This window comes from Gossypium hirsutum, chromosome D07 (genome assembly GCF_007990345.1).
Source record: "Gossypium hirsutum isolate 1008001.06 chromosome D07, Gossypium_hirsutum_v2.1, whole genome shotgun sequence".
NCBI lineage: Eukaryota > Viridiplantae > Streptophyta > Magnoliopsida > Malvales > Malvaceae > Gossypium > Gossypium hirsutum.
Window position 1 is genome coordinate 12,658,171 of NC_053443.1, and position 9,609 is coordinate 12,667,779.

The 9,609-nt window shown below is 34.3% G+C and overlaps 2 protein-coding genes across 2 annotated transcripts; one reads left to right on the forward strand and one right to left on the reverse strand.

Moving 5' to 3' along the window:
* The first annotated feature begins 1,144 nt into the window (after window positions 1-1,144).
* LOC107956626 (uncharacterized) lies at window positions 1,145-2,102 on the forward strand. Its single transcript, XM_016892221.2, has 2 exons — window positions 1,145-1,475; window positions 1,671-2,102. The coding sequence occupies exons 1-2, from the start codon at window positions 1,298-1,300 to the stop codon at window positions 1,847-1,849; spliced, it is 357 nt and encodes a 118-aa protein (XP_016747710.1). The 5' UTR covers window positions 1,145-1,297; the 3' UTR covers window positions 1,850-2,102.
* Window positions 1,979-4,075, reverse strand: LOC107932917 (uncharacterized). The gene is made up of 3 exons (XM_041097516.1): window positions 3,034-4,075; window positions 2,402-2,944; window positions 1,979-2,311 (listed from the first exon to the last, which is right to left on the reverse strand). The coding sequence occupies exons 1-3, from the start codon at window positions 3,901-3,903 to the stop codon at window positions 2,192-2,194; spliced, it is 1,533 nt and encodes a 510-aa protein (XP_040953450.1). The 5' UTR covers window positions 3,904-4,075; the 3' UTR covers window positions 1,979-2,191.
* Between the last annotated feature and the right edge of the window lie 5,534 nt (window positions 4,076-9,609).

Genomic DNA, 9,609 nt, shown 5'->3' on the forward strand with positions numbered 1-9,609 from the left:
CCGTTATGTAAAAAATTCCACCTTTTGCAGGTTCTCCTCCCCATGATGAATCGTTGTCGGCATCTTACTAGGAATGGTATGTTTTTGAAATTTGACCCCCGATGTTTCCACCCCCTTATTCTCCCCGATATATAAACATTGTTTCATAGATTTTTTAACTGAGAAACCAAATTGTAGACTTTCTTTACCTATTAAATTAGATTCAGCTTTTAACGCCAGTGAGTAAGGGAGATCGTCTTCCAGCTTCTCTTCCCCCAAATTCGAGATCGCAGTATAGTCTTTCACAAGATGACCCATACAACCACAACCAAATCAAAAATTCGATAGGTTTTCATACTTAAAGGAAAGCCATATTTTCTCTTGATTGCCCGTTGTAATGAAAATTCCCCTCTGTAACGGTTTTTGGACATCCAACTGAACTTTCAACCTGCAAACATCATTTTTTATCTCCGATCTCATTACTCCAAAAGTAGAACCTATTGCATGCATCAAATCTTTCTTCTCACACTCTGACGGGCAAAGGTCGATTTTAAGCGAAAACCGGGAGAAAACCAATTTAATTCTTTTGTAGCCTCCTTCAATCTATCAAAGATAATCATTGTTTTCTAACTAACTACGGTCTCCCCTCCATGATCATCTCCAAGTCATTCTCATCTTCAAACGAGATCTGAAACAAGTTTTGTCCGACCATTTGGATCTCAAATTTTCTCCTAGTCTTCCATATACTCTTCAATTGTGTACGAAGACTGTCCGGGTTATACAATTTTCTTGTCCACACGGAGCATAACAACGAAAAATTACCATTCGGCACAACCAAAGAACTCTAACTATCAACTATATCAGTTCTTCTGCTAAGAGGGAGATTTCATCCCTTGCCATATCGGAGAAAGTCACCGCTCTACTCCAACCCAACCACAGCAAGTACTGTTTCTCTGGGATTCTAAGAGAGAGCACTCTTGACCTTAACTCATTATTCCTAAAGAGACTAAATTTTAAATATGCGAAGAATAGAAATTTAAAATAACCACTAAATATTATATACTTTATAATTTCAAAAAAGAAAAGGAATTAAAAGTCCAGCTTGGATGGGGTTTCTTAAAGAACAGAACCCAGTTACGTAGGAAAACATTTCCCGCCGAAAGTCGTTAAGGAGCGTAACTAATTAATTAACTGAAACCTTGAAGAAGCCTCTTTATTATGAAGTATGTATGGATTTCATCATCCATTTCAATGTTTGAGGAAATCAGTGTTAAGAAGGTTGAAGAAATTGGTAGCGAACTGAAGCATCTGTTGAAAGATGATGAGAGCTGGTAGCCATCTTCCAGTTTCGATACCAGTGGGTAACGCTGCCAAGAAGGAAAGAGGAGGAGCGGCTTCTCGCTCTGCAATGTTTCCCTTGGCCGAGATTTGGATCCACACCATTCCCCTTCTCGTCTTGCTTTGCTTCTTCATTCTCTGGTGGTTGTCTCGTCCAGGTATATATGTCCCCTCTTCCCTTGTTTGCTTGTCAAGAAACTGTTTCAAATGCTCATTTTCTTTGGTAATTTAGCTTATGACATTAGGCCATATTGTTTCAATTCTCAAGAAATCTGGGATAAAGATAAAGAAATGGCAAGTACACAAGTGAAGTACTTGTTTAATCTTCTTCTTATTTTTGGGTTTGAAAGCAGTAAATGTGGAGATAAAGGATGGCAGAATTGTGGCTATACATCATGTGGAGATGCCATTGCCTCTTAGTGATTCTCAGATTGATGTATCCCTCCTGGCATCTGCTGCATCACCAGTTGCCTCGGTATCACAAAATCTCACAGTAATATTCGACGAATCCTCGGTATTAGCTTCTGATTGACGGATCAGTTTTGAGGAATTCTCGTTTCTGTTGATGTACCCGGTTTTCGATTTATTGGTTCGACATATTAAGGCCTTGTACTGAAATATAACTGTTCTTATCATCTATACGCCAATTAGAGAAAGCATGGAATATAACTGTTCTTCATTTGTTTGTACTGAAATTACATATGTAGACACCATGAAGGGAGAAAAAAAAAACATGAATCATGTATGGCTCATTTCACTGATTAGTATACCATAGCATTATCTTATTCCTGATTGTTGTATGCCTAATTCGGCCATGGTTAAAAAAAATACAGAAAAAGAAGATAAAAATCATTAAAAAAAAGACCTATCAGTATCACAATAACTTCTTGGATTGAAATTCACTAATCTCACCGTCTTTGCAATTTCCCACATATAAAATCATTGTATTGTTTTTAATTTTTGGAAAAGCTCTGCAACAATCCCTCCTTGGCGCCTGCAAAAGAAAAAAAAAATTAATTCAGGGGGTTTATTTTGCAGGTGTCCTACAATTACAATAACATGTGAATAATAATAATAAATGTACCTTGAGCCATCGATCTTCATCTCGCGGCTTTATGACTACGACAAAATCGAGTTTCTCTGGTGAGGCCATTTTCCATCGGCAATATCGGCTGCGCGTTCTATGACGATAGTAGAGGCCAACTGTTTGGTTCGTTTCAGGTTCAGTCTTAGTCTTGTACATGTAGAAAACAAAGGGTCTTTGGCAAGGATGCCTTTCAACAGGCCTAGTGTTAAATGCATAAGCAGTGTAATCAGCTCGCTTGTGCCAGCTAAAAAATGTTCTACTCGGCATCTCAAGCTCTCTGGGAGACATCACTCCCCTCAAGATTTGAACCGCGTAGCCCCACGACACCATGATCGACCAGTATCGCGTTGAATCATAGCAGATGGATTGTTGCATTAAGCTCGCGGAGTCCTCATTGGCAGCTTCAAGCATGTGTGCAAGAGCTTTGGCTCGTTTCATACCCGGGTATATAGGATTCACTACATCTAGGTGGTGAAGTGATACCAAAGGAGTCACTGGATGGGCTCCCAAGAGGCCTAATATGTCTCCGACCACATCATACTGTACAAGCACAACAAAAAGGTTCATATATATGTATGTATATATATATATTCAACCTAGTAGAAGAGGTGAAGAAGTGGAAGTTTTACCTGATGGAAGCCAAGCTCCCTGGTAAGGGGCACTCCAAGCTCAGCCATGCAAGCCTGAATCCTGTCATCACTGCCATATAATGCTGGGTATCGGTGGATGCATTTGTCCTGCATCTTGGACAGTTCTTTTGCCAGTGGATAGCTTATTGCAAATCCACCCCCTCCATATGCCATGGAATATGAAAACAATATGTTCTGAATATGACTCTCTGATGCACTCCCAATGTAATAATACTGTGTATGATCATATTTAGAGAGCACCCGTACCAAGTTTTCAACAACAAAAATCGTGTCATCATCACCCATCACGAACCACCTAATATCCTTCATCCCAAGCTTGAGTGTCTCGGAAACCACCCTGGTGATCCTCAAAGCCGATCTAGACCCTACCTTGTTTAAGTACTTAAACTGAGAAGTATCCTCGGATACCCGAATCTCTGGTAGGCGTTCACCTTTCTTGGCTACCACTTTCTTATCCAACCAAACCACCCCTCTTGTCTCTTTGGGCCTCCACCATGTTTTAATGTACTCTTTTCTGATCTCCCACAAATTCGAAGACGATGCTATCCCGAAGGCAATGTGTTTGAGATTAGTATCGTATCGTAGGTATCTCCTAGGGGGTGGTTCAACAAGGTTTGGTCGCTTTTGGTCTGCTGAGTTTTGGACATGGGAAGAGGTGGTGTTGGAGGAATGGTTAAAGGGTGGCGCTTCAATTTTGTTGGGGACAGTAGTTATATCCGGGGATTTCCGGTCTTTCTTGCTAAACAGGAGATTTGAGTATGAAATGTATAGTAAAGTCATGGTTATGATGAAATAAATTATTAGCCCTCTAAATCTAATTTTGGGCATGCGTTGCAGGGGAGAGTTCATTTGTTTCCTACAAAGGTTAAAATTTCTTACAAGGTTGTCTTTGTGACTTTTATTTTGGCTTTTTGTTGTTGTTGTTGATGACGATGACGATGATGGTGATTTTGTTGTTTGATGCTTCCCATGTTTTCCGTCCAAGGCATGGACAAGGAGAAGGATGGTTATAGAAATTAGCTTGGACTGAGAATTGTTCGGATCTATTTGACAATTTGTGTTTTTATATCAACCCCATTATTTTTTCCTACTAAATCATAGTACCCTGTCTAAATTTAATTATTAACATTTAAACTTTGGGTGTTATTACCTAGCTTAACAAATTTTTTTTAGTATTTTTCATGTCCATTTTATGGTCCATGTTCGGGGTCCATGGTTGCCCTTTCTAACAATGTCGTCTCCAAGGCTTAAACATGTGTCTCCCCTTGAGAATACAATGTGTCTTGCCATTGCACTCAACACTTGTTGATAGCTTAACAAAACTTTAAGCAAACAAAATTACCTCCATTGCTTAATGTGATGCCTATTAGAATTAAGAGCTTGTTCTAAATTCATTTTTGAGAAATGAAAAATTTAAAATCGTTGAGGCAATTTTTGAGCAGTGCCTAGATTAGTGCCAATTGGTTGTGACATTGCTTGCTTAAAAAACTTTTCATGTTTAAGTTTGTAAATTTTGACAACAAAAATCCTTCAGTTGTGATTCTTGTTGATACCTTAGACGACAATCGGCCCATCTTTGATATCCGGACTACACATAGTGATAAATCTTAGAGATTGGTTTGGATTTGGATCGAAATAATCAACTTCCCGAGCTTGGTGGATTGGATCAAATTAGGAAAAACTTGGAAGTTTATCTTGAAGATTCAAGACTTATCTTGAGTTAATTAAATCTATTCTTTATGTTTATTATCCTACTTTTTTTGAAGGAAGATTGACGATAGTTGATATAGTATGTTAGCATGTCTCAACTACTTATATATATTGTGGAACTTGTATCGGTATTGTATTGGACTGAGAGAACTTATTTCCTCTCAAGTTGAGGGAATCAATTTTCATGAGACATTTGCTCCAGTTGTTCGATTGGAGGTCATTTGATTACTATTAGCAATGGCCACTCTCCTCAACATCAAGCTTTATCAGATGGATATGAAGAGTGCTTTAATAATTTTTTGAAAAAGAAAGTGTATGTTGCACAATTAAAGGCTTTTGAAGATCCAGAGCATCCTGATTTATCTTTAAACTTGACAAGCCCATCTATGGATTAAAGTGAACCCGTGACGCTTGGTATGAGAGACTTTCACAATTTCTCCTTGAAAAAGTGTACCAAAGAGGATCAGTAGACAAAATTATTTTCATTAAAAAGCGTTAAAGTACTTTTATCGTAGATCAAATCTATGCAGATCACATAATCTTTGGCTCCACTTCTGTCAGCATCAGCTTTATGAAGATGATGTAAAATGAGTTTGAAATGACTTCCTTGGTTTCCAAAGTAAGTAGCTCGAGAATTACATCTATCTTAAGAAAGGTATTTAAGAACTTAATTAAGAAGTTTGAAATGGAAAGAGCCAAGCCAACAAGAACCCCAATGTCACCAAGTGAGATGATCAACATAAATACATGAGGAGTACCCGCTGCTCCTAGCACCTATAGGAGTATGAGAGGAAGCTAGTTGTATTTGGTTGCAAGATGGCTTGTGTAACGACCTGGTTTTCAGTTGCAAGATGGCTTGTGTAACGGTCTGGTTTTCAGTGGTGTCAAAAATTATGGTTTTGAAATGTCATTTTCATAAACCGTGATTTAATATTTACGAGGCTAGTATAGAAATATATTATAATTGATAGTTAATTAAAGTACAATTGTAATGATCTTAAAGTCAATATTATTGAAAAATGTGGTTTCGAAATCTCATTTCGATGTTCGAGACGATAAATATTATTATTTAATATTTACGAGGTTATTATAAAGTTTACTTAAAGTTTGACCCCTTAATTTTATCAATTAGATAGTTAATTAAGGTATAAGGACCAAATCATAAAAATAGTCAAAATTAATCGCTATCGATTATTATTTGTTAAAGGGATTAGTTAGTTATTAAACAAAGGTCTAAAAGCAAAATTACACCAAATTTGTTTAACTAGTGGATGGTAGGTGTGGATTGTTTATATTGTATAATAAAATTTTAATTATAATAAAGTAAATAAAATAATAAAACAAATAAAAGGAAAAAAAGAAAGAAGGTTGTTCATCATTTTGTTTCTTCCACCAAAACCAAAAATAAAGAACATAAGAAGCTATTGTTCTAAGCTTATAAGGTTCGAACAAGTGTATGGTAAGGATTTTAGAGTCTGTTTATTGTAAATTTTATGCTTTTGACATCGTTATAGCTCAAATTAGCTAACTCGTATATTATTTTTTAAAACTGTTAAAGTTTTAAAATGTTTCCATTGATGACCACTTGAAGTTTTGGTGTTAAAATGCTAGCTTTTAAGCTTAGAAATGAAAAATGAATAATTTTTGAACATAGGGACTAAAGTGTGAAAAAGTTGGAATTGATGTTTAATTTTTAAAATAATAGATAATAGAGGGCTGTTGAAGGATGTAATTAAAATTGGATTGAAAATCAGAGCTTAGAGTTGTAAGTTATGGTTGTTTCGATTTTAGAGACTAAATTGAATAAAATGCAAAAAATTAGGGACATCTAAAAAATGAAATTGAAATAATATATGATTACAATAGTATGTTTTAAGATGTTTGAAATTGATAAATTGAAATAAATTGTTATATAGATAGAGACTTGAGCTAATTGGAAGATAATTGAGAAAAAAGAGAAATTATAGATTAGTTGTTGACACCTTAATTGCTTATTGTTTTTCCAAGTAAGTTCATATGAGGCTTACTTTATTAATTGATGATATATTTGTATTATATTATTTTGCTTTATAGTTGAATTGTTATTATATAATGTTTTTGGCACAAAAAGAATTAAATCGAAAAATATGAAATATATAATAGATATGATATGTAGTATCGAATGATTATGTTGTGAGACAATATTAATACAAGTTATACTTGTAGCCTTTAATATGATAATGTGTGATGCTATGAAATATCTATATGTATAATAGATATTGACTAGGTAGCAATTGACTAATGGTATGAAGTAAATATTATGGAGTTGAATGAATTATAAATGGTTGAATGTTATATAATATAGGTCAGATTTGTACAAATTGAATTGGTATATTTTGGGTACCATATTGAGGTACATTGGTTTAGTTAAGTGAGAATTAGTGGATACTGAGCTTGATTATGAAATTGATATGTATATAGTGATATTACATAGTTTTAGTGTATATGTATAGCTTAAAGCTTACAGTTTGTAACTCCATAAATTAATTCATTTAAATTTATATATACTTTCATTGCTTAACATGATCAAATGTTAAAGTACGTTGAGAATAATTGATGGAATCAAGTTGTTGTGAAATGTTAATTCTTGTGATGAAGGACTAAGTTGTATAGAATGGAAAATAGCGTATTTTGATGCAAGTATGGAATTGACTTTGTACTGGATTGAAAAATGTTATGTTTTGAGATGACTTGTTGAATTGAGTTATGAATTTTAATTGTTAGGATATAATTGAAACTCTATGGAAAATTCATTGTTTAGTAAATGTGCAAGTAATGCTTCGATTTATCCGATAAGGCACTGGGTGCAAATTAAATTAACAAGCGCTGAGCGCAATTGGATTACTTCGGCTTGTCTGATGAGACATTGGGCTCCAGACGTATCGATGAGCGTCAGGTGTAAATTATTCACTTCGAAAGACTGGTATGAAATTTGGAGTATAGCATAATATTACGATATAAATAATACATTTGGTATAATGTTATGTTTTAATAAAACCTTGAAAGTTCTCTTAAAACCTTCTCTTATTGATATTGCTTATAGTGATGTCTTTGTTTGCATTACTCAACGTTCAGTTGTTTCCATGCACAAGTTAGATTAAGCACATGATTGATGGTCACTAAACTAACTATAAATACGACTAAGGCAAGCGCACCTATCGAACAATAGTATAGTCATGGTGAGTAGGGAATATCGTATCCACGAGGACTAAAAGTACTAGTAATTACCGTTTTTCTATTATTTAGCTTATAAATTGAAGTGATTATTTTTATTCTAAAATTACTAAACTAATTTAACTAAGAACGCAACAGAAAATAAAATAGGAAAATAATCGAATGTACCAATGAGAAAGATAATACCCAGAAAAGAATCCACTTATTATTATGAATCTAAATTAAACGATTTATTCACTTGTGCCTTGATCCGTAGAAATCCCTAAATTATGTTAATATCTTTTTCGAGAGTAAGAAAAACTGACTCTAGGTTGATTAATTGAAATTTCTTTCTAATTAAAACTCCTAGTGTCGCATTAACTCAATATATGGATTCCCCTATTAGATTTGACTCTAATCTGGTAGATTTAAGTTGTCCTATTTCTAGGATTGCATGCAACTCCATTCAATTATGCTATATCTACTCTTAAACAGGGACTTTTGTTCCACTGATTAAGCATATTAAACATGAATTAATATCTTGAAAATACTAAAACATGAAATAAGCATACATAATTGAGAACAAGAATCAAGTATTTATCATGTAACTCAGAAATCAAATAATAAGATTCATCATAGGTTTCATCTTCCCTAGGTATCTAGGGAATTTATTTCATCATCCTAAATAGAAACATTTCAAAGTTAAGATAACAACAAGACATAAAGAAACTCAATAAAACTTCTAAAAAGTTTAAATGGAGATTTTGAATGCTGAAAGAGATCTGCTTTTGAGATGATTCCGATGGCATTCTTTGAGTCTTTTCTTCAGTCTTCTTTGTATATCCCCTTAAGTCCTCTTTTAATTGATATTTATAGACTTTAAAATGCTCAGAAAGCCTAAAAATTGGGTTTTTTCACGTAATTGGAAAGCAGGGTATGTTATCGACATGGGCTGGCACATGGGCGCGTGGCCAGCCTGTGTGGAAGTGGTCAGGCCGTGTGGAACCTGAAAACAGTTCTATTTTATCTGGTTTTGGCTCATTTTTCACTCTTTTAACTCTCAAGTGCTCTCTTAAGTATAGAAACATAAATTTCAAGGATTAGGAGCATCAAATTCACTAATTTATGCAATTAATTATCCAAAAACACATTAGGAATGGGATTAAAATATGTTACTTTTATAGCTTATCAATGATCTTGTATATCAACTTCAGTATCTAGTGAAGATCTCGAACTCAATAATTGTAATGCCTCAATTCGATGAACCAAATCTGAATCTAGGGTGTTACTGCTCAAGTTTATATGTAACTCACTCAATTATACAATTTTGCATTCGATTACAACTGTTTAATTATAATTTCATCTAAAGAATACATAAGTGAATAATACGAGAATTCAATTGGTATACACAGAGAGTTTATTTACAACTACGATTGAATGGGTGATAGTAACTTATATGTAAAAGAGTTTTAATGGTAATCTTATGTTCTTTAAGTAGTTATTATTGCTGGTTCATGAAGCATGTCTGAGTCTGAAACTTCAAACTATAGTGGGTGAATATCAAGTGAGTCTCTACCTGACTCTTATGTGTAGAATGTTCAAGCAGAAATATATATATATATATATAACATATGATGAAATCTATGATAATTG